We start from the raw sequence: 27,736 nt of genomic DNA on the forward strand, positions 1-27,736 counted from the left end.
TATTGCAGGGGCTAAAAGTGAGCTGGTGTGTGCTTTGCTGTCCCTTGTGACTGGTCCTGAAGCACCTCAGGGTGGCTATTTGGCATGGGGTAGATGCTGATGCCTGTGTGTTGGTGGTTGCAGTGGTCCCCACGGTGCTGCTGGATGAGATTGAGGCAGCAGAGGCAGAAGGCAACGATGACCGTATCGAGGGGGTGCTGTGTGGAGCTGTGAAGCAGCTGAAGATGAACAGAGCCAAACCTGACACCACTCTGTACCTGAGCCTTATGTACCTGGCAAAAATCAAACCCAACATATTTGCCACTGAAGGGGTTATCGAGGTGAGGACTCGCAAAGTTACTGATGGATCCTTCCTGCCAAACTATGAGCAGAGCTGCACTTTCTCTCAGGCCTGTGTGTGATCTGCATGGCTTTGTAAATACCAGAGCTCTGTGGCAAGCTGCTGCAATTTGTCCTTCTCTTTCTGCAGCTTCTCTGCATGCTTTCTCAATAGATGACTTGTTTATGATTTTATTTTTTGTGGATGTTATTCCAGGCACTGTGCAGCCTACTCCGAAGAGATGCTTCCATCAATTTCAAAGCCAAAGGGAATAGTCTTGTGTCTGTCTTGGCATGCAACCTTCTCATGGCAGCTTATGAAGAGGATGAGAACTGGCCAGAGATCTTTGTCAAGGTTGGTGAGCTGAGGAGGCTTCTGCTGGGCTGAGGCAGTGGTGGGCAGACTGGGTTGGGAAATGTGGATGTGCTGGAGTAGGAGAGCAGTATAAGATTTATTACAGCTGTAGGGAAGGGTGTGGCTGGTGTCCTCTTGTCCACTGTGGGAATGCAGCTGGAGGAGGCAGAAATTGGAGTCTGGGCCCATCCTTTTAAAGAAGAATCTCCATGGATTTCTGGAATGTAGCCTCCATTGCCTTTTGTTGCCTTATCTCTGCTCTTTTCTGAGATGTCTTTTAGAGTCTGTATTGATGTAAGTGTTACAGAGACTCCCTGCTTTCTATTTGGTATGTAGGGATTAAAACAGCCCATTAACTTAAAAAGACTGAGCTGACCAGCTTCTGTATTTTGATGGTAGAAATTGTTGTAAAGTCTTTTTTGAGAAGGTGCCCAGTAGAGCTTGGGATGTGATGATGTGTATTTTTGCTCTTGTATGATCTGTTTTTCATGCATGCACTGGTTATACTAGTTTTCTGCTCTGTATATTTTTTTATGGACATAAATCCATAAAAACTCACAAATCCTCCTGTAATTAACCCCATGAAAATGGGTTGTGCTCCCTGCTGCAGGTGTACATTGAGGACTCCCTTGGGGAACGCATCTGGGTGGACAGCCCTCACTGCAAGACCTTTGTGGATAACATCCAGACAGCTTTTAACACAAAGATGCCTCCTAAGACCATGCTCTTGCATGGAGAGGTTGGACGTAGTGGAGGGGACCTCAGTGCTGGTAAGAAGATGTTTGGGAACCAGGAACAAAGGTTTAGGGAGAGGATGGAGCCTGCACTGCTTATTGACTTGTGAGAATAGTTTGATACTGAATGGAGTCACATAGGCCAGGCTTTGACTTCCAGGCATTGCTTTTCTTCTTTTTGGGGCTCTTACATGTCCAGGGGATGTTTGAGGGTGGTGAAAAATGGGCCTGTATGGGATGCAGTGTAAGAGGCTGTGGTCTTGCTGAAAGGGATCCCTGCAAGAAGCAGAACAAGCCAGAGCACAAAGGATTGATTTCTAGAGAGTGGAGTTGTCTTATGAAGTGTGCTGTGTCCAGTGATTGATCTCTAGGGAGAGGAGCTGTCTCAAAGAGTGTGCTGGTCTCTCTTAGGGAGTAGCCCACACCCTTCCATGACAGAAGAGGAGGACAGCCAGAGTGAGCTGCTGATTGCAGAGGAGAAAATGAGCCCGGAGCAGGCAGGCCAGCTCATGCCCAGGTACAGTGTCTCTCCTTCTCCTAACACAGCTGTGTGGCAGATGTGTCTGTATATGTGTCTGTGCTCACCCACCCTGCAGAGCTGTGTCAGGAAGCTCCTTCTCTGTGCTGCCGTGGCACCTGCTGGGGGATGTTGAACCTCAGATAAAACTGGTTCCAGGAGGAAAAAGCAGATTTTCTTGGTTTGCAAGTCATACCACAAACAAAAAGGAGTGCTGATCTCTGGACTGGCTTTTGTGGAGATGAGTAAAGTTCAATTTGTGTGGCCCAGGTATGAAGACCTTGCAGAGAGTGTGGAGGAATATGTCCTGGACATGCTCCGGGACCAGCTGAACCGGCGGCAGCCCATGGACAACGTCTCCAGGAACCTCCTCCGGCTGCTGACGGCCACCTGTGGCTACAAGGAGGTGCGTCAGATGGCCGTGCAGAGGCTGGAGATGTGGCTGCAGAATCCAAAGGTAAGGAGAGGAGCTGTTGAAGCACAGCCCTGATCTGGAATCCAGCCAGGAGGGCTGCATTCTGTACACCAGTTACATTTCTGGTCTGTAATGGTGAGTGGCTGGAGCCTTTCTGCCCTTTCTCTGCAGTTGACCAAGCCAGCTCAGGACTTGCTGATGTCGGTCTGTATGAACTGTAACACCCATAGCTCAGAGGACATGGAAGTTATCTCCAACCTGATCAAAATTCGACTCAAGCCAAAAGTCCTTCTCAACCACTACATGCTGTGTGTCAGGTGAGGGGCTGGGTCTGTGACAGGAAGAGAAAGCACTGTGGGAGCTGTGCCCAGGGACTTGGCAGTCTCAGTGTCTCTGCACAATGGTTTTAAATACCAACTTGGGGCATGGAGTGTCTTGTGTTCATTTAAATGGATTTCATTGTCCCAGAAATCTTTCAGTAGTCTTTTGATATTGTCCTTTGATATGTACTGTTCCATCCTTTTCACTTTTGTGTGCTAAATACTTCAAGGAGAAATGAAAAGAATGTGTCGACCTGCAATGAAATGTCAGTTCAGGTATTCCTGGTCTTCCCTTGCAGAGAGTTGCTGAATGCACACAGGGATAACCTGGGCACCACCATTAAGTTTGTGATTTTCAATGAACTATCAAATGCAAGAAATCCCAACAACATGCAGATCCTGTATACTGTGCTTCAGCACAGCTCAGAGCAAGCTCCAAAGGTAGGTGCAGTGTCTTGGATGTCTGATAGTAACCCCAGAACCCCACCTGACAGATTTAGTTGTTTTGTGGCTCAGATGAATCTTTTCACAGACAGCTGTCTGATCTATAGCATACTGTCTTGAAATTATATAATTATTCTTGGTAGGAATAAACATAAATGGGCATTTTCTAACTCCCACATTCAGGGTGACAATGCATTTTCATGAGAGAAGCATTATTACAGCTCCCCAGGGGTCTGAAGGACAGGATACCTCCAGCATGGTTTCCTTGTGTCTCTTCATTTTGTGGGTGCAGACCCATTACAGTGCACTGAAAGTTTTCTCTTTGTGTGGCCCCAGTACCTGGCAATGGTGTTCCAGGACCTGCTGACCACCAAGGATGATTACCTGCGAGCTTCACGGGCTCTGCTGAGAGAGATCATCAAACAGACAAAACATGAGATCAACTTCCAGGCCTTCTGTCTGGGTCTCATGCAGGAACGGAAGGAGGCCCTGTATGCAGAGATGGAGTTCAAGGTACCATTTGTGACCCTCGTGCTGCTGGATGTGCCAGTGATGCACTGAGCTCTTTTGTGTCTGTTTTCCTGGCCATTCTTTCTTTTGCTCTTTGGTATCTGAGTGAGTCACTATTTGTGTGTCTCTTAGCAGCACTCCCATATCTCATTTCCAAACATCCATGTTCCTCATTTTTGATGACAAAACACTTCCAGAAGGCAGCTCTGAGTGTTGCTATTCAAATTTTTTTTTTCCCTTTTCTATTTTCAGGAGCGGTTTGTCATCCACATAACCGACCTGCTAGCTGTCTCCATGATGCTTGGTATCACAGCCCAGGTGAAGGAGGCTGGAATTGCTTGGGACAAAGGAGAGAAAAAGAGTAAGCAGAAGAACCTAGGTTCTCTCTGAGGATGGGCATCTTGGTAGATATCTGCCCCTGATGTTGGGAGAACATCAGCTAGGGTTGGGAGCCTGCTGTCATCCTGGGACTGACAGAGATAGGAAATGTGGCATTTGCATGGCTGGGTACTTCTCATATCTGTGGAAGCAGTGGCTGAGAAGCTGGGGAAAGGGAGCTGTGGGTGGAGAGGCCTCGGGCCTGAAGGGGCAGCTGTAAGGATTTAGGGGCTGGGAAGACAGGCCTTTGGTGTAGCACTGACATGACTGCCCACATGTCTTCTCACAAAACTAATCCATCTGTGCTTTGTGTTGGGGGTTTTGCTGCAGCATGTGTCAGAAAGCACAGAACATAAGCTGTCAGGGCTGGGGGGTTCAAGTCTGTCTCATATACTCCTCTGGTTCCCCTTCTCTAGTGGAAGGTGTCCCTTCCTGTGATGCAGGAGTTGGAACAAGATGATCTTTAGGGTTCCTTCCAACCCAAATCATTCTGTGATTCTATGATTTACTGTTGATCCCTCAGAGTCCTGATTACTGTCTTGAAACCACCACACTTCTGATGGGGCCCATGTGTGTAATTTGTGACCTGGCTGTTTTTCAGACCTGGAAGTGCTGCGCTCTTTCCAGAACCAAATTGCTGCTATCCAACGTGATGCTGTCTGGTGGCTGCATACAGTTGTTCCGTCTATCAGCAAGCTGGCTCCAAAGGACTATGTGCACTGGTGAGAGTCAGCCTGGTCATGTCTGTACTTAACCAGTCCCTTCCCCAACAATGTGATATGTTATGAAAAAACAGGTATACACCAGGATTTGGTTAGATTTCTCTCCCATTTTCGGACAGGGAGCAGAAACAGTTTTAGCAGAGTTCAGGCTGGGACTGTCTCTGTCTCTGAAATTCTTTCAGATGCATCCTCATACTAGAAACATACGATAATGGAAAATGCTTCTGATTTATGTTATTTGGGTCCACTCAGTAGGGGATTTTTAGCTACCTGACCAAACAAATTCCCTGTGGACTCCTTGTTTTTTTTTGTTTGACATCCTTTTTAAGGCTCTGTGGCTGAGGCCTCCCCAGATAGTTCTGTCTTCTGGGGGACAGATGGTATCCTGGCGTCTTGACACAAGGCATTACTGAGGCAGTTCAAGCCAGAATTAATAAAAGCAAGATAAGTTACTGAAAGTGTAAAAACCCACAGCCCATATTGTATAGTCCTCTCTGTTCTGAATCATGTTGTTACTATTGCTAGATTCACTTATCTGAAGGGGCTTCTTCATGTGTAGGATGGGAAGCTTTAGCAGGATTTGGGGGAGACTGGACTGTTGTATGTGTTCTTAAGCCTCACAGATGGTGTTTAATGTCCTCTTCATCTCTACAGCCTCCACAAGGTGCTCTTCACAGAACAGCCAGAAACCTACTACAAATGGGACAACTGGCCCCCCGAGAGTGACCGCAAGTGAGTGTGTGCCCCTCCCGTGGTGGGCACAGGTGGGGAGCTGCTCAAGCTGGAGGCAGAGGAATGGGTTTTTTCTGGTGATCCTTATATAGCTCTGTGTTGGAAAGGCTTGGAGCTGTGCTCAGATTTTCTTCATCTGTTACACTGCCATAAAACCGGGGGGTGTTGTTCCACTCTCCATCTGTTCCTCTTCCTCCTTCATTCCTGTTCCCTGTGCCAAGCTGTTCTGTATCTTGACGCTGTAGTTGTAAGGAGGACAGCCCCACAGTGCCTGGGTAACTGGGGTAACTTAGGGAGCCCAGACTCAAGCAGGCTGAAGCAGAGAGGTACCAAGCAATGCAAGTGATACTCAGATAATAATTTGTTTCAAATAGTTTCATTTGGAGCTGGAGATCAGGGGAGGTGATGTCAACTGAGCTGTGATGTATCTTCTGCTCAGATGAGTTGTAGGGTCTCACGCTGCTGTCCAAAGAAATGTGACTGTTGGCTTGTGTCTCCTACAGCTTCTTCCTTCGCCTGTGCTCCGAGGTGCCCATCCTGGAGGACACCCTGATGCGCATCCTGGTGATTGGGCTGTCGCGGGACCTGCCGCTGGGCCCCGCCGACGCCATGGAGCTCGCCGACCACTTGGTGAAGAGGGCTGCAGCTGTGCAAGCAGATGGTGAGGCTGCACACAGCTCCCACCAGCAAGTGCTTGCTTCTGTCTCCATCCACGTCCTCCTATTGCCACCCAGGGCTGAGACAGCTCCTACCACCTACCAAACAGCCTTTGCATCACTTAAAGCATATTTTAGTCGTGATGGCTAAGCATTTGGCTCAAAGCCAGACATGTACTGCTGTTGCTTTCTCACTAGAGAAGCTTCTTATTTTCTCTTACTGTTTTTCTCTGTTACTAATTTTGTATCATGGAGTGTTTGGGAAATTATTGGTTGTGTGGAGAATGAAGGACTGTGAACAACCACCCAGAGTTTTGAGTCAGCGTTTTTAAATTCAATTTAGTCCTTTGTACGTACTGTAAAATGAAATTTATAGGCTATGCAAGAATGGAAGGATTGGAAGTTAAATTAATTAACCAATTGTATGCACTTCCCAAGTCCATTATTGGGGCACTTAGAGAACAGCAGTTACAAAAGCAATCTTTACTCTTATCCCTTTTATGAATTCGTTCAGCATTTGTCTAAATTCCTTCATTGCTGGGAAATACGTCCATTCAGCTGAGCTGTATGTGTTTGTGGCAGAATTGAGGATGTTGTCAAGAGTTTGATTCTAAATCTTACGTGCTCTTAGTGCTGACTGGTTAATGGCAAAGAGTGATCTTGAGCTGCTCAGTGCTTGTGGAAGGATCTAGACTTTGCTGCTCAGTATCTTCTCAAAATATGTCCAGCCTCTCATATAGGTTTTTAAATCCTGCACCATTTCATATACTGAAAGACTCAGAATTAGAGTGAGTTGAAATTTCAACAAAGTTGAAATGCATTTTTAGTTCCTCTAAGCTCCAGAAGTTCTGATCAGATTTGTTGCTTACCCGAAGGAGTGTATCCAAGTTCTGAAAAAGTTACAAGTATCATATTTGATGCATTTGGGGAAAAAAAGTACCCTTAAGAGGAAAAAAGTACCCTTAAGAATTTAGAGCAGATTGCTGCTGAAAAGCTCCATTTCCTTATATATTGACTTATAGGATTTTTTAAGTGTTGTTGCTCTTTAAATGTTGATTTTTTGTTTCTGTAATATCATGAGAGCAAGCCCACAATAACATACTTGCTTGAAGTAAAATTTGTTTTATACTGTGATGCTTGAAGGACTTTCAGGCAGGTAGACAGGTCAATAACTTGTTCAGTCTTTTCTTCTCCTCCAGATGTTGAGGTCCTGAGGGTAGAAAGAATCCAGCTGATCGATGCAGTCTTAAATCTGTGCACTTATCACCATCCAGAGAATATCCAGCTACCCCCAGGGTAAGATTTATCACATAGATAATCTTGCTGTGATCTAGCTCACCTTGTGACTAACATTCCCAGCTCACAGATTTTAAGATCTTTTCTGAACTAAAATTTGTAATAACAAAATTACAAGGAAGACTTTTCAGGGTCATGGTGGGTATTTTTCTAGAGCAATCAAGACCTGAGTCATGGAATGAACTTTGGTCTGCAAGCATTGACCTTTCTGCCCCAGAAATCTTCAACTGAATCCTGCTGTCCCTCCTGAAAGGATTTCTGTGTGTGTATGTTTGTCTGTTTGTTGGGAAGAGCACTGAACTGGCATGACTAAATCTAAATAATGCATGATCAAGGAGAAAAGCAAACTTGAGATGAGCTTAAAGAACCAAACTTGACCACTACTCTCTATTGATGGCTTTTGCAGGTACCAGCCTCCAAATTTAGCTATTTCTACTCTCTACTGGAAAGCCTGGCCTCTCCTGCTTGTGGTGGCTGCATTCAATCCTGAAAACATTGGTGAGTGTGGACATTTCTCAGGGTACCAGATCTGCTGCAAAAAATTGGCCAAGGTGCTTTCTGCAGAAGTCTGGTTGCTTGTGTGCAAGGCCTTTTGGTGGGTTGGTGAGGTAACTGCAGTGAAATAACTGTGTATCCCCTGTGAGTGAAAAATGTGTGGGTTTGGGATTTGGACCAGCATGTGGCTGGAATCACCTTGTTTGTGCTCCAAGTGTTACAAGCTGTTCTCAAGTGAGTTTGTGTCTCCCCACCTTGGAATGTGTTAGAGTATATATAAAGGCTCTGGTTTTTTCTTGTATTTCTTATTGTTCTTCTCTGCTGCAGGTCTGGCTGCATGGGAGGAGTATCCCTCTCTAAAGATGCTCATGGAAATGGTCATGACCAAGTTAGTATGGTTAAATCCCTACATATATCAAATAGACCACTAAAAAAATCACATTTCGGAATTAAGTTTGTGCCATGCGACTCCTTCTTTCCAGTGGGACTTGTGTAAAATAAACTGGAGTTAGCACTGCAGTTGGAGTGGGAAAAGTGCCTTCCCTCAACAAAAATATTATAAGCAAGGGAATAAAGCTGAGAAAAAGGGGGAGGGGAATGACTGCTGTGCTTGCTGAGGTCTCAGTCTCCTGGCTCCACTGAGAAACTACTTGTTTTTTTCTACATTGTCTATCAGCGCAGGGGTCCTGTGTTCTTTCTGACTGTGGTTTGTGAATTTTGAATAGAACAAGATAACCATTTCCTTTTTCTAAACTTATTTTCTCAGTAACTATTCCTATCCTCAATGTACCTTGACGGATGAGGAGACACGCACAGAGATGATTAATCGTGAACTTCAAATCTCCCAGAGAGAAAAACAGGAGATTCTTGCATTTGAGGGTCATCTGGCAGCTGCATCCACAAAACAAACAATTACAGAAAGCAGCAGCCTCTTGCTGTCCCAGCTGACAAGTCTGGACCCTCAGTAAGTAGCTTTCCGCATTCTGGTACCATCATGAAATCCTAGTTAACAACACTTGACAGGAAATCCTGCTCCACCACAGGGTGGTTGATATGGGGAAGAAGAACCCTGTGGTCTGGTAGCCCGTGGGATCACAGAATGGTTTGGTTGGAAGATCATCTGGTTCCAACCTGCCTGCCACCTTCATATAAACCTCACACACACTACAGAACTGACTGATCCTCATCACATCAGAGTGAGTCTGTCAGCCTGTGGGTAACTTGCTGTTTCTGTGACAGGGGCCCCCCTCGGAGACCTCCGCCACATGTCCTGGAGCAGGTGAAGAGCCTGAACCAGTCCCTTCGCTTGGGCCACCTTCTGTGTCGCAGTCGCCATCCTGACTTTCTTCTCAACATCATTCAGAGACAGGTGGGCTGTGGGGGGACTGGATCCCTTGCCTCTGATACTTGAGCAGAGTGAGGGGCAAAAGGAAGCTAAGTGGGATTCAGGAGAAGGTGGTTTGCTGCTCAGGAATTAAGTCATCAGTGTGCTGCGTCTGTGTTCTGCTGATCTTGTTGCTCTCATCCTTCCCAGGCCTCATCACAGTCAATGCCATGGCTGGCAGATCTGGTTCAGTCCAGTGAGGGCTCCTTGGACGTCCTGCCTGTGCAGTGTCTTTGTGAGTTCCTGCTTCATGATGCTGCTGATGAATCGACCTCAGGTGAAGAAGAAGAGGAGGGTGAGAGTAAGGACCAGCGTGCCAAGAAACGCCAGGTGAGCAGTCTCTTGGGGATCCCTTCTGTTACCTACTTTCTGTGCATCCCAGATTTGATTCCACTGAACTGACCAACTTACCACTCCACAGAGACAACAGAAACAAAGGCAGTTGCTTGGACGTTTGCAAGACTTGCTGTTGGGACCCAAAGCAGATGAACAGACAACCTGTGAGGTGCTTGACTACTTCCTGCGGCGCCTGAGTTCCTCCCAGGTGGCTTCCCGGGTCCTGGCCATGAAGGTGAGCAGAATGAGAATCATCTTGACTAGGGCCTGTCTGAAGCCCAGGGCAAAGCCCTAGGTTATCTTGATTCCAGAGCCAGCACAGTGAAATTGTTTCTTGTCATCCTCCTTCAGTGACTTGTCTCAATCTCCAAACCCCATCAAATACACTTCTGCTCCCTGCTGCTCAGAAGTTATTGTTCAACAGTTGAGTTGTACTTAAGATAGAGCTGGATTTTACTGTTTCCTGTAAAGTTCAGGTGTAGAATCAGGAGATTGCGTGGAGTAATTGGCAGAGGCTGTTGTCTGTGAGGAGTGTGAGTGAGTGCCTGATGCTCTGGAGCATAGACAAGGCAAAGAGAATTGCAGGGAGCTCAGAAAGATCACGCTTAGACTGAAACTTCCAGCAGGGTATCTGTTAAGAAAACACATCATATGAGCTGAAACCTGTTGTGTGCTGCATTTGGATTGTTCTGTGGTGTTTAAAGCATGTTTCTGTTAAACTCACTAGTATGAAACTTGCAGTCCAGCTGTGGCTTCATATGCACCAGCTGTATCTGTGTGACTTGTGCAGGGCCTGTCCTTGGTGCTGTCAGAAGGAGGAATGCGTGATGGGGAGGAGAAGGATCACCCCATGGAAGAGGACTCCGGTGATTCTGAGCTGCTGCAGGGATATCAGTGGCTGCTGAGAGATCTCCCAAGGCTGCCACTGTTTGACAGTGTGAGAGCCACCACAGCTCTGGCCTTGCAGCAGGTGGGTGGAAGCAGCTGAAGGGAGAAATGTCAAGCTTGTTCTTTTTCTACTAGTGCTGAAGCAGATTTAAACAAACTGAATCTGGCTGTGATATTGGCATGGTTATATGCTTGCAGAAGAATTTTGCTTATGCTGGTGTTTGTTTTCATTAAATCACGATTTCTAATGGAAGGAATTCTCATTCTAGGCCATCCACATGGAGACAGATCCCCAGACCATCAGTGCTTACCTGGTGTACCTCTCCCAGCACGCCCCAGTGGAGGAGCAGGGACAGCACAACGACCTTGCTCTGGTGAGAGGAGGGATTGTGTGGGGAACACATGGCATGGGACTTGCTGTACCACCAGGATGAGTTTTGGGGTGTGTGCTACTCCGATAACTGCATGTTTGTGTCTCTGTATATGGATTGAAAGGCAAACCTGTGTCTTTGGTTTATATAATGAAATGGTAATCAGAGCAATAACCTCCAGTGCAGCAGCCCATCAGCTGGAATGGGGAATGCAAGAGTGAATAGTGTTTCATAAGTAAGCAGGTGCTAAACCTGCTGTCATATGTATTTGTGGAGAGAATGGGAAGTTAGGAACTTTAGTGGTAGGATATGTACTCTCCTGTAACCAAAACTAAATTTCTGGGTTTATTTGTTTGTGTGAGTTTTTTTTCTTTTTAGAAAAGCTTTTGGTGATTTTTTTTTTCCCTTTTTTCTCCCTGGGTGCTTTCTTTGTTGCTTTTAATACTCATGTACTGATAGTGCCTCTGTTTAGATACATGGAGGAGGCTGAATGATAAGTGTCAGTACATCTTTTTCTTCAGAGAAATGCTATATACTTAATTTTTATTGGGGTGCATCAGAATGCATCTGTGCTCCACTGGGGCACTGTAAGATCCATGCAAAGCACTGGCCTTTCCCCTCCTGTGTCAGTTCTGCTCTTGACCCCACAAGCTGATCTCCAGAGTTGTGTGTATGGGCTGACAATGGGAACTGGAGAACATGATGCAGTGGAACAGGGGGACCTGGCTGTGCTTTGCAGTAAAGACCTCCTGGATGTTTTTTTCCCTGCAGGATGTTGCCCGGCTGATTGTGGAGCGCTCCACCATCATGTCCCACCTGTTCTCCAAGCTCTCCTACAGTGCTGAGTCAGATGCAGTGCTTGTGGCTCTGCTCTCCATCTTCTCCCGCTACATCAAGCGCATGCGGCAGAGCAAGGAGGGCGAGGAGGTGTACAGCTGGGTGAGTGCCTGCTGCCTTGCCCCAGCAGGTCACACAGACTGGGCAGGTTAACGGAACAGAAGCCCTTTATGGGTTACTCAATTTGAATAAACCAAGTCCAGCACAAGATTTCTCTGATCTGAAAATAATTAGATTGGGACGTGGTATCAGAGCCAAGCCTATGTGTTTGTAAAAAGCCTTTTTAACTTTTCCCCAAGTATCTTCCGTGGCCACTGTTGGAGATATTGGGAACTATGATCTGACTAAATTTGTCCATTCTCATGTTCTCCTTTCTCTCCCCCACTTTTGCTCATCCTGTCTTTTTCTGCCTTTTTCCAGTCAGAGTCCCAGGATCAGGTGTTCCTTCGTTGGACTAGTGGGGAAACAGCCACCATGCACATCCTTGTGGTCCATGCCATGGTTATTCTCCTGACACTGGGGCCACCTCAAGGTTGGTGAAGTATGCTCAGATTTTTTTAGGGGGTGATGGTCAATACAGGGTGGTTTTCTGTATCTGCTATCTCCTAGCAGGTCAGGCTGGTGTTAATCCTTCTACTCACAAGCTTGACCCTTGCAGTACTTGTTTGTAGCTGTAAGATTTATCAGAATATTGCTACAGAGAGTAAAGGATTTGCAGGCTGGGTTTTTTTTTTTTTGTTTTGCCTTCTGCAGATAGCAGGAAATATTAAAACAATGATGTGTTCTGGCGTATTGATATAGAGGAGCAGGGCGTTCTAGCTGCTTGTGAACATGGGAAATAACCTTTTATCCACTCTTAAGCAGGGGATGGTGATTTTTACACCTTGCTGGATATATGGTTCCCGGAGAAAAAGCCCCTTCCCACAGCTTTTCTGGTTGACACCTCCGAGGAGGCTCTGCTGCTCCCCGACTGGCTGAAGCTGCGGATGATCCGCTCCGAGGTCCCACGCCTCGTGGATGCAGGTGAGCCTGTGGAATGTTTCAAACCCTGCTGAAAGGAAAGGGAGAGTCTTCCCTGCTCAAGTGTGCCCAGATATCCTACTTGGATGCCTTTGCACGGAGCCATCTATCACTGTTACTTTTATAGTAGGGGAGTGAGTCTGAATGGATATTCCCCTTTCTGTGTATTTTAGAGGGATGGGAGGCTCTGAATTGAGGTCCCAACTAAGCTATTCAGTCACCAGACAACAGGCACAGCACTGTGGAAAGCTGTGCCTAAAGGATGTAAGCTAAACCTCTGGTTTTTCTGGTCCTCATTCCACTTGTCAGTGCTCTCTTTCTTCTTGGTATTCAGAGCTTTCATCCCATTTTACTAATTAAATGACAGCTGTCTATAGCCAGCGATTGAATTATTCAATAATTCCTGCCTGCAGCCATCAAGAGATAGGGTGGAAGTTATTTTTTAATACGAATGATTGCATTACTGAGGTTCTAATAAAATTAAACAGAAGATCAGATTAGCCAGTGAGTGAATTAACTGGAAGATGCAATAAGGCAGCAATGATTTGCCGAGGAAAGAAAATATAGTAGGCAGCTGTCAGACTTCTGGCTTTAGGCTCTCTGCAGCCCTGTCATTAATGTGTCACTGTTGGTCCAGACAAAAGCATAAAGATCAAGTAATAAAGATAACCCTCCATGGGGAGTTCAGAGGTCTGAGGACTTAGTGTTTGTCTATTTCAGCCCTGCAGGACCTGGAGCCACAGCAGCTGCTTCTCTTTGTTCAGTCCTTTGGAATCCCAGTTTCCAGCATGAGCAAACTTCTGCAATACCTGGATCAGGCAGTATCTCATGACCCACAGACACTGGAGCAGAACATCATGGACAAGAGTAAGAACTACAGATGAGGCTGACTAGGCATTTAATTTTTGCTCGAACAGTTTCCACGAGTACCTCCCGTGACTTCCTTGGAAAACTCCAAGCTAGTTCAGCAAACTTTGTGCACAGGCTGATTTGGCAGCTTGTTGAAACTGTAGACACCTGGGTGGCCCTTGGCTGTATTTCCCAAAATAGAGGAGGATTTTTGGATTGGAATGTACAAAGTCAAAAAGCACTTTGAAAGATACTTTGTAAAAGAAACAAAGTTTTTAAGGCATCTTGTTTACAAAGTCTGTGGGGACAGCAGATTCTCTTGTCTGTGGGAGCTGTACAAATAGCCAATCCTGTCCTGCTTTACTGAAGAGGGTAAGATGCTGATGTGCTCTTATTTCCTCCTTTTTTCAGACTACATGGCTCATCTTGTGGAGGTTCAACATGAGAGAGGAGCAACAGGAGGCCAGACTTTCCACTCTCTGCTTACTGCTTCTCTACCAGCCCGCCGAGGTACTGCCCGGGATAGCCTAAATATCAGTCGTCTTCTGAACTTCCCTCCTTGGTTGCTGTTGAGAGGAACAGGCAGAAATGTCTTAAAAAGCAGTTGTGTTGCAATAAACCAGCAAGCTACAGTTAGACACCAGTTCTTGCTAGATTTTTTTGCTTCTGGCAATGAGAGAAATTCCAATATTTTTGGAGTTTATTACAGCAAGTTTTTCTGAGTCATACGGAAAAGTAGGTCTTGCTTGGAATTAAAAGAAAAGCTGCTGAATTCCTCAGCAGTTAGAGACTGTAAAGCTGAAGGTGATCTGGTGTTGGGGCTCCAGATGCTATCTACCATAACAGCATTTTCCTTTCTTTCCTTTCATTCCTCTTGCAGACAGCGCTGAGACTGCAAGGTCAAAATCTAGTCCTGAAAACTCTCAAAGTCAGAGTCGGATCCGGGCCTTGAGCCAGGTCCGTGTTCTGGGCCCAGAAGATGATCTGGCAGGCATCCTTCTGCAGGTACTATTATAACCTCCAGCTGGGTAGCTGCTTCTCTGCAGCAGCTTTACAAAATCCATTTCTCTCATACTTGCATCTTGTGACTCCTTATCCTGCAGTGTTTGCAGGCAATAAATATGAAAGCCCTGATGCAATGAGGCTGTGTCATTACAGCCTGGTGGAGTTGATACTGGCAGGAATTTTTTCTAGTAGTTAGAACGTGATGTGGCTTTTGATCATGCCTAGTACTGCCAGTACCTACTAGCATGTTGCTGTCTCTGCACCTTGTTTGTTCTGTGCGTAGTGCCTTTCCTCTCAGCAGTGGATGTAGGATTTGTGAAATGCTCACAGGGCCCTGGCAGCAAAGCTGTGTGCAAACAGCATTTTTACTCTGGCTTGTCTGCCTACAGAGCTTCCTTCCCTCCATTGACTGCAGAAGGAGCCTACAGGGAATTAATTGGCCAAGTCGGTTGTTGGTATTTGGGTAGTAGATTCCCCTGCAGTGTCAGTGCTGATAGTCATGTTGGGGTTGCAGAGATGCTGCTTATGTTCATGTGCCAGGCACTAGAATATAGAAAAAGCTGTATCAGAAGGTTTTTGTTAGCAAATCAGCAAAACTGTCCAAGGTAAATTGCTCCTCTGCCTCAGGGTGTTCATGGTACATGGCACAGTAATCCTTTCACTGTCTGTCATAAATGTATTCCCTGTTGTGTCCCCGCAGCTGTTCCCACTGACCCCGGACCCACGGTGGCAGAACTCCAGCCTGCGGCCGCTGGCCCTGGCACTGCAGCAGGCACTGGGGCAGGAGCTGGCTCACATCCGCCAAGGGGCTGCACCAGCCAGCGGGGTCACGGCCACTGGGATCACGAGTGGGGTCACGGCCACTGGGGTCACAACGAGTGGGGTCACAGCCAGTGGTGTCACGGCCAGCGGGATCACGGCACAGCTGCTGCAGGCCTTGGCTGCGCTGCTCAACTCGGCTCACAGCGGTGCCCTGGTCATGACCATGCACCGCCACCACTTCATCTCCTGCCCGCTCATGCGCCAGCTCTACCAGTACCACGTGAGTGCTTTGGGAGCATTTCATAAAGAAGGGTGAGGGAGAAGCAGGAAATCTGATTGGGAGCATTTCATAAAGAGGGATGAGGGAGAAATGGGAAGTCTCTTTGGGAGCATTTCATAAAGAAGGGTGAGGGAGAAATGGGAAATCTATTTGGGAGCATTTCATAAAGAGGGGTGAGGGAGAAATGGGAAATCTGCAGTGCATCTGCTCTGCTTTGTGCACACTTTGTAATGCTCAGCTCAGTTTCTGTGGCCATGGGCATCTGGATGCAGACTGGCCACATGAGCCTAGCACTGCTGAGATTGCCTGCAGTGTTAGTGTACCTTACCTAGCCTGGTAACCGTTTTTTGGATTTGCAGCTGTAGGTCTCTGCTGGTTTTGGGATCTCTAGTCTGTGCTCTAGAACTGATCTGTAGCGTTGGACATGTCTTGCAAGCCAGGGCATTTGCAGACAGTTTGAGAGCTGAAGTCTAATTCACAGAGTCATAAAATGGTTTGGATTGGAGGGGACCTTAAAAGATCACCAAGTTCCAATTCCCCTGCCATGGGCAGGAGCACCCTTCACTAGGGCTTCCTCCAAGCGCATCCCACCTGGCCTTGAACACTTCCAGGGATGGGGAGTCCAGAACCTCTGGGCAACCTGTGCCAGTGCCTCACCATCCTCACTGTAAAGCATTTCTTCCCAGCGCTCCATGCCACAGGACACTGCCTTCTCCTCGCTCTTCTTCAAAGTGCTCATGCAGATGCTGCAGTGGCTAGAGAATCCTGCGGTGGAAGATGGTCCCCTGCGAGCTCAGCTGAAGGCCTTTGCTGTGCAATACTCCTCCAGGCATAGGATCAGTGATGGTACTGGCACTGGGCAACTTATGGGACTCAGAGGGGACAAAGTGAGACAAGAAAGAGACAAACAAAACTGCACCTGGAGCAGGAAGTGTCATGGGCAGTCTTTTATAGAGGTGTCACAAGGAGTTACAAAAGTAACACTGTGCTGCAGAAACTCTTTGAGACTGTGAACAAGTGCCTTAACTCTAGGGGCTTGTAGTAGACACTTGACAGCATCTCACCAAGCACAGCAGATCTCTCAGGGAAAACTTACAATTTCTCAGGCCAGGAATTCTGTGTGTGCTGTAGTTTTGGGGTTTTTTTGTAGTTTTAGCATGGTTTTTTTTGTTTTGTTTTTTTTTGGGGGAGGGGTTGGTTTGTTTGTTTGGTGGGGTTTTTTTTTGTAATTTTAGCATGCAGGAATGCCTCTGGAACAAGGTCACATCATGCCTTGTAGAGTTGTTTATCATCTGCCATCCCTTGGAGTCTAACCAAGAGCTTGGGCATGGAAATGGGTTTGTGGTTACAGAGCCTTTTCTTAGCTGCATGTCCCTGTAACATGCAGGAAAGCTGTCAAGGGTTGTGGTGGCCATAAATGGCAGTTGAATGTATATTTGTATGTTTGAGTAGCTGTGCCCTGGAGCCACATGGGGAGTCTGTAGGAGGGAAGTCTGATGTAGGGGCTGGCTTGTCCCTGTGATGCCAGTGCTGTGATTTTGTTACAGTTCGAGGTGGCTTCCTACACCTCACAGAAGCTCTTTCTTTCCGTCGTGACCCTGATTTGATCAGCTCCACGGTCTGTGCCATCATTGCAACCCTGAAATCAGGAGAGAAGTGTAATGTGGAGCCAGAGCTCATCAGCAAAGGTATGGATGTCATTCTGCTCTCCTTTGCAGCAGCAGCAGCTTGAACTTCCAGCCCAGCAAGGCAGTGCCTACTGTGCAGGCTGTGGGAATCTGCCTTCTCTCTGGATCAGAAAATGTGAACTGATCTAAATTCAGCCCTATCTTGTATCACCTCCTTTCCCCCACTGTATGTGGATTTATAAACTGTGATCTAGGGCTAGGATTAAGTCTCTGAGCAAACTCTTGGTTTCCACTAACCAAGAGTTAGTGGAACTCTAACAAAAAGAGAAATAGAAACCTGCTATCCCAGATAAGAACGGCTTCTCTATTCTTCATTGAGCCTGGCTATCAGGAATAATACTTGTAAGGTTCCATACATTTCACCTCATCCTGAAGTTAATGAGTGGCATCTTTCTCCCTCTGCTAGTCCTTCAAGGTCTGATTGAAACCCACTCTCCGTACCTGGAAGAGCTCCTGACTGTCCTCTTCTCAGCTACTGTTGAGACCACTGCCAGGTGTCCTGCCATGAAACCAATTGCTGTGGTGTGCTCCTTGTTGCTCCAGGACAAAGAAGAAACACCAGTAAAGAAGGAAGTGGAGAGTTGCAGGTGAGCCAAGGCAATGATGGGAATTCAGGGGTAGGTCTGGGTGCGTGGTACCACCAGTGACACTGGCCTTGCTTTGTCCACAGTGCTGAATCAGCTTGGCCAGGGCCTGCCTCTGGCCTTCTCAATGACTGGCTGGAGATGTTGGACCCAGAGGTCATCAGCAGCTGCCCTGATCTACAGCAGAAGCTCCTGTTCTCCTGGAACAAAGTAAGAGTTGTTGGGCAGAGGAACTGCTGTGCTGGAACAACTTTCTGGGGTACTGACTTGCACTTGGGAACTGGGCAAGGGGTAGTTTTATGTTTTGCCACATGTTACTGTGTAAGTTCCAAAGCAGTACAGGCTGACTAGGAGGATGGTTCTGTGCAAGGCTCACATTTCTCTCTGCAGGGCTTATGTTTCCTCTTATCTTTATATTTCTTCAGCTGTGTTCTTTTAAGGACTTCAAAGTGCTTTACAGACACTACACAGTCCCATAACCCAGCCAGCTGTGTTTCCATTGGTATTTTTGCAGACAGATCAATAGCTTGCACAAAGTGCCATTCCAAAGTTAAGGCTGAAACTGAATTTCACATCTGATGCCACGTTCTGTCAGATAGTGCTGCCCTAAATCCTCTTGCTGTCTGTGCTGTTGCCCTCCTGGATTGTCATCCTTCTGCAGTACACATGGCATTTCCTACACCCACCTTGTTACCAGGATCTGTTTATTACATCTCTTCTACTTTTGGTGCTTCCAGGCAGGGTCCCAGGTGCCCTCCTTCCGCCCGTACCTCTTGGCTCTTCTGACTCACCAGTCCAGCTGGAGCACACTGCACCAGTGCATCAGGCTTCTGCTTGGCAGGAACAGGGAGCAAAGGTGAGTCTTGTTTGTCAGGCCTAGCCAAGGGATTGAGTTGGGCAACTCCTGTCTGTCTTGAGAGAGAACAAGACCTGCCATGTTCATGATGTGTCTGCCAGGAGATGTAAGTCAGCCAAAAATAGACTTTGTGAGGAGGATGCAGATTTCAATCCTTCTGATTTGTGTACCTTGATATAAATGTTACCTACTCTTTGATGGAAGCAGCACATAAAGATTTTGCTGTGTTCTAAACAGGAAGTGCTAACTGTGGGTAATCCATCTTGCATTGCTCTTGTTGATAATCTTTATGAACACAGGGTTTGCAGGTTGGCTTGGATAGCAAACTGAGGGCTGTCTCTGTACCTGGACAGGCTCTGATGGATCCTTTGGTTGTACTAAACTGCATTTCCAGTCTTTCTCTAACCTTTTCATGACATCAGCCTCCCAGTTTTGATCTCTGCAGCAGCCCTAGTTCTCAGCTCCTACACACAGCTTTCAAATACTGAAGTTCCAGTGTAGTAGTATTGCTACAGTTATGGACCAGGAAATGCTAACACCTAATAACAACAATGCTTCTAAAACTGGTAGCATTTCAGTTTATTATTGTATTCTTAAATTCTTGCTCAAAATTACATTAATTTCTCAGTTCAAGATAAGTGCTGTGATAGGGACAGTAAGGTCATTGGTCTGATTGTACCAACTGTTTGTGTTGATGATCAACTCCTGGCCTTGATGCAAGGCTCCACGTAGCCCCCACACTTGCTGAATGCCATTTGTTCTGCTCTGTGCCCTGTGCTGTGCTTATTGCAACCACTGTTTAGTCATAATCTGGGAACAGAACCAACCCCCTTCTTAGGACTTAATAGATCCTATTTTTACATTTGCAGATGTTTCTTCATAGCACTCATCATGTTTAGTGATGCTTCCATGTGTTTGTGTGCTGCCCAAGGGTTGTGCTGACTCTAATTGCAAATCTGTCATCTTTTGTCTTCTGGCAGGTTTGACCCAACTGCATCCTTGGATTTTTTGTGGGCCTGTATTCACATTCCTCGGATCTGGCAGGGAAGGGACCAGAGAACTCCTCAGGTATTGCTTCAGTTCTTCCAAGATTCCTATCTGGATGGAGTGAGAGGCAATGTTTTCACAGTGCCTGATTGTTCTATGGCCAAGAGGTGGCTGGAGTGATTCAGGTGTAGTGTGCCAAGTTTGCTGCCTGTACCTCAGCTGGTTACTTAGCTGCTCTGCTGTTACATTTTACAGTGGCAATTTAGAGTCCAAAAAGCTGATAGGAACACATCAAGTTTGCCCACTTGGCATTTCCCCTGCAGCAATTGCCACAATATCTGGTAAAGGCACAAGGCTAGAGTGGCAAGCAAGCTAAAACCCAGCAGGGGATAATTGCCATTTTACAAAGAAAAGGAGGCTGTGTCTCTTCTTCACAGAATTTCTTTGGTTTGATGACTGGATTGTGCTTTTTGACACATCACGCATGCTGAGATGGAAGTAAATGAAGAAGTAGGGGAGGGGTAAAGAGATTTTATTTGGGGCTGTGATGCTCTCAGAGCTCTAGATCTGGGGCCATTCTTAAGTCTGGTTCTAAGATGCTACATTCCAGTCGGGGAAGGTGTGACTAGAAGGAACTAAGGATCTTGGGATTTGGTGTGGAATCATTTGGGGTGTTCTCTGGCATTACAGAAGCGCCGTGAGGAATTTGTGCTCCACCTGAAGGCATCAGAACTGATCAGCATGGTGGAGCTGATCCTGGCTGAAGCAGAGACCAGATACCAGAACACTGACGAGGCCTCCTGCACACTCATCCAGTCTCGACTGCCATTACTGCTCAGTTGTTCTCATGGAGACCTTGAGAACATCAAAAAAGTAACAGAATATTTGACCAGCTGCATCCAGCAGTGGGGAAGCAGGTGAGGCTGCAAATGAGGAGCATTGTCTGCTGGAATTGTAGTTCTGGGGCACAGGCAGGCAGGCAATGATGAGACTTGCCACTATGTCTTCATTAGGAATATCATGTTCCAAAGCCTGTATGAAAAGTGCACACTATCCTCCCTGAGGTTTGGAGGAATAGCAAGTGGTTTTAAGTGGTACTCAGACCAGGAAGCTGACTTCAAAAGGGAAATTTAAGGGCTTTTTTTAGGACTTCAGAATGAAATTCTTGAGATACTTGGGTTTTTTTCTTTCGTTCTTTAAGGCAAGAGTTATTTTAATTACTAGTTCTTAACGTGGGATTTCTTGTCTACTCATCCCTTGAGTCACTGCTTGTAATACATCCTGCTTCTGACTTGCTTTCAAAGCTGAATGGAGACCAAATTGTTTCCTAACAGCTATTTTAGGACTGTGGAAAGAACAGGAAGATGCTGTTTTTGTGGCAGTGAAAGGAACTGACCTAATTCCAACCTTGCTTATCATGATATTAGGAAAGATTCTGAGTAACTGTTGCTTTCTACTGCCTCCTAGTACAGACTATGTCAGGATCTACAGGAGTTTCAGGTGTGTAGAGAGGTTTCATGTTGGTTAGTCTGAATAGTCGTGGTTCTGACTTCTTTTCCAATTGGGATGGGGCTGACCATGAGTACCACATGCAGGAACTCTGCACTGGAGATGTAAGCAGAGCTTTCTTGTCCTATGCCCTTTGGAACTGCAGTTTTCTAATGCCAAATGGCCTCATGAGGATCCCCATAGACTCGATGGATCTCTGTAGAAGGTGAATGATTTGAGTTGTTCAAAAGAAGCAAAGACTTAAAAAGCACTTGTTGAGATTAGTGATGTCTGTGTGTTTCACATTCTCTGTTTGCCACATGCAGGAAAGCTATGACTAATCTGATGGGTCTGGGATGTTTGCTGGTTGAACTAATGTAGTAGCCAGTGGCTGACCTCTCCCTTTTACCTTTAGCTCTGTGGGGAAATGCTGCCAGGACCTTCTGCTGCAGATATACCTGCAACTACCAGAGCTCCTTGTGCCTATGCCTGAGATGCTTCTTACCAGTGAAGGAGCCAGAGACAGCAGTACTTGCAAGGTAAAGTTAGAGGCATAGGAAATCCCCTTTCCAGTTGTGTATACAGAATAGATGCTACCTTGATGCCCAGTTTAGAAGGTGAGGACTGGCAAAAGCTTCCTAGGTGACTTTGGCTTCTTTATTTTGCTTTTCTTTTACTCCATCCCTGCCTGCACTCTCCAGAGTAGAGTTCTGGTGTGGTTTATTTTGCAGTGTCCTTCTATAAAATAATATAAGCTCCACCAAGCTTCTGTGTGCCAAAGGCTTCTGTAAGGCACAAGTGTGCAGGCATCTGATCCTGCTTTGATGTCTGTAGGGACTGTGGACTTCAGATCCCATGCCAGCTGGAACACTGCATCTACTCACATATTCTACCTGAAAATAATTTCTGTTAACCCCCCTGTGTAGCTGGAAAGGAATTGGGAAACACTGCTGGAGAGCCAGGGGCTGGTTTGTACATTAAACTTCTTAACAGTTTGCTCATTATTTTTCTTGCAGCTTGATGCCCTGGTTCACAGATTCATTAACCTCCTCGCAGACACCAGTGACTCCAAGTCATCCGAAAGCCGTGTGTGGGATGCCAACATGGCCTGCAGGAAGTTGGCTGTGGCTCATCCCATCCTTCTCCTTAGGTACCTCTGTGTCCCTCTGTGTGGCTGGGGTTTATTGAAAAGCATCCACCCCTGTCCTAGAAAGGGAATGAACTTGCAGCAATCACAACAGTTGTGAGAGAATTCACCTTCCTGTACTGAAGTCAAGAGAAAAGGCAGCAAAGTTGCACCTTTTACAATGAGGCAACACCTTGTGTCTGTCAGGAAATAATCCTGGAATGGGAGACTAGGGAACACAATATGGGTGGGAAATGGGGCTTGCTGAGTCCTATCAATATAGGGATCAAGACCAGAACTCTGAGAGAGGATAAGGGATTTTGCCTTCCAGGAACTGAGGTAATGTGTAACTTTCTTGAAAGATCTAGGCCTAGATTTTCTTGTTTGGTGTTTCAGGCACTTGCCAATGATTGCAGCACTGCTGCACGGCCGCGTTCACCTCAATTTCCAGGAGTTCAGGCAGCAGAACCACTTGACCTTCTTCATCCACGTCCTGGGGATCCTGGAGCTGCTCCAGCCGCAGGTCTTCCAGAATGAGCACCAGGCGGCACTCTGGGACTGTCTGCTGTCCTTCATCCGTCTGCTGCTGGTAGGAGAATCCCTGCTTCCCTTCATGTACCTGCTGCTGGCCACTAGATGGGGAAGCTCGTGTAACACAGGGCCGACCTTGGTGCTTCTCGTTTGAAGGGAAAGCCTTCCTAAATGCCTAAGAACAAAAAGGTGCATTAAGCACCTTGGAGAGCTTGAAGAGGAGACAGGAGATCAAGAAACTGCTCCCTGGTGCCCAGAGGTGCAGGATGGGGCAGTGCATTGCTGCTTCTTTTGGTTAACTCTCACCTTGTTGATTCTTTCCCAGAACTACAGAAAATCGTCGCGGCACCTGGCTGCCTTCATCAGCAAGTTTGTCCAGTTTATCCACAAGTACATCACGTGCAATGCCCAGGCAGCTGTCTCCTTCTTGCAGAAGCACTCGGATCCACTCCAGTAAGCTTCCTTATGCCTGTTAGCCCATGCACAGTCAGACTGCCAGGAGCTAATCAGACACAAGACAGCAAGAGGATGTGACAGAGTAGCTGCTAATATGGCACTTTTTCACCCTTGGCTCCCTTAAGTCTCCATTGAAATGAGCAGCATATCTCTTCTTTATAGGTGAAAACTGAGCCCAAGGAAGTCACGTAATGACTTTAACCCACATAATGGCCTAAATGTTATATTGAGGTATTATAGTGCCCTGCAGCCTTTCCAGAGAGGCAGCTGGAGAGTCTTTCCCCAGAGCAGTGGCTGCAGGGTCCCACCTACATATATGTGGGGAAAATGCATTTAAGTTCCAGTTATGAAGAAAGGAAAAATCTTGTTTCTCCTTCTGAGAAGCTCTTTGTTTTAGTGTATATATCTATGCTCATGCCCTTATTGCCATTGAAAGCCAAACACACCACCTCTTTTTCCCAGTGACCTGTCATCAGACAACAGTGACCTGGCAATGCTGAAGTCCCTCCTGGCTGGGCTGAGTCTGCCTAGTAAGAGTGGCATCTTGGACAGGGGCTCAGATGAAGAGAAGGATGGTGAGTCTGGGTGGGAGAAGAGTTATTCCAGCTGGTGAACATGCAGTCTGTTTTGGAGAATAGGTGTTTTTGCGGGGTGTATACTGTGCTTGTTCTTGTAACAGCTCAGTGTGTTTAGAGTGGAAAATGGCACTTGTATGCTCAGCAGTTGGGAAGCACTATCTGGGATGGGTTAATTTGTTTTCCTGCCAGTGGTATCACCACTGGAGCAGAAGAACAGCCCTTAACAAGAGTGTGTTTCCTGGTCGTGGATTTTCCCCTTTTAATCGACACTTAAGGATTGACCTGTTGGAGGGATTCTAAGGGTACATCCACTCTTCCACTGTTTACAGCTTGCACAGCTTGCATGGGAAAATTATTCAGTATTAAAAGAGCTTGTGAAGCTTCCTCCTCAGTGTCAGCTGAGGGGGTTACAGGAGGTGCAGTGAGATTAGAGACAGTGTGAGAGCCAGGAATTGTATCACAGCATTGCTGGTGGCTCCTGATACAGCACTGCTCTGGTAAGGAATATTGGCCAGTCCACAGGCTGTCCGGAGTGCCCTGCTCTGTCTCTCTCCCCCCAGATGAAGCAGCTACTGGCTCTCTCCCCCTGGTCAGCGTGTCCCTCTTCACTCCCCTCACGCCGACTGAAATGGCCCCGTATATGAAGAGGCTCTCCAGAGGCCAAACAGTGGAGGGTGAGTGAGGACCTGCAGAGCTGAGCAAAGACACAGGGCAAATGCAGACATTTATCAACCTTGTTACTTATCTTTCAGCAGCAGCCTGGTTTCCTGTTTCAATCTTGTGTTTGGAAGTCACCAGCAGTTAGGATGTTCCATTTTTGGATTAACTTGTTCATAACCTCCTGTGATTCTGTGGCTGGGGCTTCCTATGATTCTGTTATCACTTAGCTCAGCAGTGCTTCAATGGCCTCTACTTTGAGGCTCTTCAAGGATCTTTAAGCATTTTGGGAGATAGTATTAGTAAATCAAAGAGTGTTGCAGTTCGAGCCAGGTCTGAAGTGCTGATAGGAATAAAATACCAAACTGATGAGAAGCAGGATTTGTTAGAAATCCCCAAATGGCCTTCGTGGAAAAAAAACATGTTAACCTGTCATATGGGAACAATCATCTTCTCCAAGGGTCTTCTGAAATTACAGGTGTCCTGTATTCAAACCTAAGTTGTGACAGTTTTCCTTCCAAGGTAGAATAGGACAAAAAAGTCCTGCCTGTACCCTGTTTCTTAAAGGGATACTCTGTAAAGGTCTTTAGTTAGATAAGAAGGTGTTCTGGAACTGAAACCTCTTGCCCCATTGCATTCCTTCCTCTGTGTGGGCAGGTTGGGATGTGTTGATCTGACACATCCCTGGTCTCCTCCTTTCTAAAAAACTGCCTTCATTACGCTACCTCTGTGTGCAAGTGGGAAAACTTGATGGCTTGGGAGATTGCTTTTGTGGGGAAAAAGAAAAGATTCTTTGCTGGATCAGTGAATTTCAGTCACCTTTTCAACCTGTGTCTTCTCCCAGACATCCTGGAGGTGCTGACAGACATCGATGAGATGTCCAGACGGAGGCCAGAAATTCTTGCCTTTTTTGCTGTGAGTATTGGTGTCTCAAACTGCCACTGGAAGGAAGAGATTCTTTTCACCAGAATCTGTTGCCAGCTTAAGCACTACCCTTCCTCTGCTTTTTGGGTGGTTGTTGCAGCACCTTAGAAGAAAAGTGTCCTCAGTTAGCCCAGTATTTCCCTCCATTGCATACTGGCTCAACCATCGTCTGCTTTATGTCAGAGGAAGAATTAAACCTCTGTCCTCTTCTCAGGGCAAGGAGAGAACAGAACAGCTCTGTTGAATAAGCTGGAAACTAGGGAAAACTCAGCTGTCCCACATGAAATAAGATTACAGAAGGGTACTTTAAAGTATTCAAAACCAGGATAATCTGTCTTACAAAGAGGGATTTCTGGGGTCAGCCAGTACCTGCTGGATTTGTATTGGGCTGGATTGGTGTGGAGGGGGAGTAATGCCAGTCTGAAGAGTTTGTGCCCCCTGAATGGTCCTGTGATCCACATTTGTTCATCTTTCAGACAAACCTACAGAAGCTGATGAGTTCATCAGAGGATTCCTGCCGAAACCTGGCCTTCAGCCTGGCTCTGCGCTCCATCCAGAACAACCCCAGGTGAGCACCACTGGAATTGAGGGCTGTGCCGGCTGGTCTGGGCTGTACTGACACTATCATGTTTCACTCCCAGCATTGCTGCAGATTTCCTGCCCACCTACATGTACTGCCTGGGCAGCCGAGACTTCGAGGTGGTGCAGACAGCACTGAGGAACCTGCCTGAATACACCCTCCTTTGCCAAGGTAGGTGGGGATCAGCCACCCTCGGGGCATGGTTGGCCTCACAAGGCTCAAAGCTGGGATTCTGTGCTGGGAACAGCTCCCCTGGGAAGTTGCCATGGATTGCTGTTGCTTAGACCAGGCCGTCAATATCAATAGTAGGTTTGAGCTGAGCATCACAAGGGGGATTTGTCTTAGAGACTAGGGGAGCTTCCTTGAGGTAAATTTGCTCCCTTTTGGTTTTCTCTGAGTTGTGACTCTCACATGATCACAAACCCACAGAGCTGTTAGAGGGGGGATTGTGCCAAGTTCTTATGGAAGGAGAGATTTCTCATGCAGCTGCAGATGCTCACCCAGTGGTTGTTGGTGGATTGCCCTCGAGCCAGTCCTCACTGTGCCTTTCCCTTTTCCAGAGCACGCAGCAGTGCTGCTGCACAGGGCCTTCCTGGTGGGCATGTACGGCCAGATCGACACCAGCTCTCAGATCTCTGAGGCCTTGAAGATTCTGCACATGGAGGCCATGATATGAACATGTGGTTCTGGGAGTTACACTTCCAGAGAAATTAATGGATTCATCAGCTGCATTACAACCCTGTAAGAAGAACAGTGTATTGCAACCCATGTGCTGGAGGATCAAAGAGGTGATGTGGCAGGCCAGACTGTGCTGGAAAAGAAGAAGGTGCTGACTGAAGATCAGAAAGGGACAAGGATCAATCTGGCTGGCTAAAAAGCCAAATTTGTGGGAGACAAATCTCCTGAACATTGTGCCAAACAGGGACCACTTCCTTCATGGGGTCTTGAGGCAGTGGCTGTCAGTTTGTTGTTTGGAGTTTTTTTTTTCTCTCCAAGAAGGCAGAGCTGCTGGGAGAGCAGAAGGGAGTGAGTGATGGCCCTTGCACTTGAAGTGTCTGCACTCTCTTTGTTGGAGAGAACATGCAGATTTGTGCAGGGGGAGAGACCACTTTGGTTTCTGGGGGTGGGTGGTTTTTTTATTTTATAATTAAAATTCTCTTTGTTTCCATTGTGCCTTTCTCTGCTCCCTGCTTAACATCCCTCTCCCCCTGTTCTTCAGTCTCTTGTTGTTCTAGACAAAGCATCTCTGGAAGACCTGTCTCCATGGCCAAGTGCTCACAGAGCTGTCTTGGCCTTTTACAGGATATCCAAGAAATGGAGCAGATTTGGAAGGGTCAGTGGGGTACCATGGATGAGTTGGTTCAGCACCAACTGCTGACAGGACAACTTTGAAGAGGTTTTTTGGAAACCTTTTGTTTAAAAAACAAATAAAACAAACTTCTTGGTCCATCTGCAAACATCCCAGCAGCTGGCCACTGTCACAGTGGAGGCTTTGAACAAACAGCTGGGTTTCCTCTTTGGGATCTGCCAGTTCCTCCCTGTGACTCTTCTGACCACTGTTCTTTGGTCCTTGCCTGCTGATATGGGTGATGGTTTATTTGCCAGCTCTCATTTGAGGACAGGAAATCTTCCTTTCCCCTGCTCCAGAGAAATTACT

At 46.7% G+C, this 27,736-nt stretch overlaps 1 protein-coding gene across 1 annotated transcript; it reads left to right on the forward strand.

Annotated features, from left to right (window-relative positions):
* The first annotated feature begins 127 nt into the window (after window positions 1-127).
* On the forward strand, window positions 128-27,477 carry INTS1 (integrator complex subunit 1). The gene is made up of 45 exons (XM_083872212.1): window positions 128-320; window positions 536-673; window positions 1,284-1,443; window positions 1,819-1,924; window positions 2,195-2,381; window positions 2,511-2,656; window positions 2,959-3,100; window positions 3,440-3,616; window positions 3,866-3,974; window positions 4,593-4,713; window positions 5,368-5,445; window positions 5,949-6,106; window positions 7,301-7,397; window positions 7,804-7,895; window positions 8,220-8,280; window positions 8,659-8,856; window positions 9,132-9,261; window positions 9,427-9,606; window positions 9,698-9,847; window positions 10,403-10,582; window positions 10,770-10,874; window positions 11,643-11,810; window positions 12,129-12,240; window positions 12,570-12,731; window positions 13,449-13,595; window positions 13,989-14,087; window positions 14,458-14,582; window positions 15,283-15,624; window positions 16,311-16,470; window positions 17,172-17,312; window positions 17,719-17,899; window positions 17,983-18,106; window positions 18,634-18,752; window positions 19,733-19,820; window positions 20,430-20,656; window positions 21,643-21,766; window positions 22,244-22,377; window positions 22,750-22,942; window positions 23,210-23,337; window positions 23,803-23,915; window positions 24,479-24,592; window positions 25,420-25,490; window positions 25,976-26,067; window positions 26,141-26,250; window positions 26,640-27,477. The coding sequence occupies exons 1-45, from the start codon at window positions 225-227 to the stop codon at window positions 26,753-26,755; spliced, it is 6,201 nt and encodes a 2,066-aa protein (XP_083728338.1). The 5' UTR covers window positions 128-224; the 3' UTR covers window positions 26,756-27,477.
* The last annotated feature ends 259 nt before the right edge of the window (window positions 27,478-27,736 follow it).

Source organism: Zosterops lateralis, assembly GCF_965231275.1.
Source record: "Zosterops lateralis genome assembly, chromosome: 15".
In the NCBI taxonomy this organism is placed as follows: Eukaryota; Metazoa; Chordata; class Aves; order Passeriformes; family Zosteropidae; genus Zosterops; species Zosterops lateralis.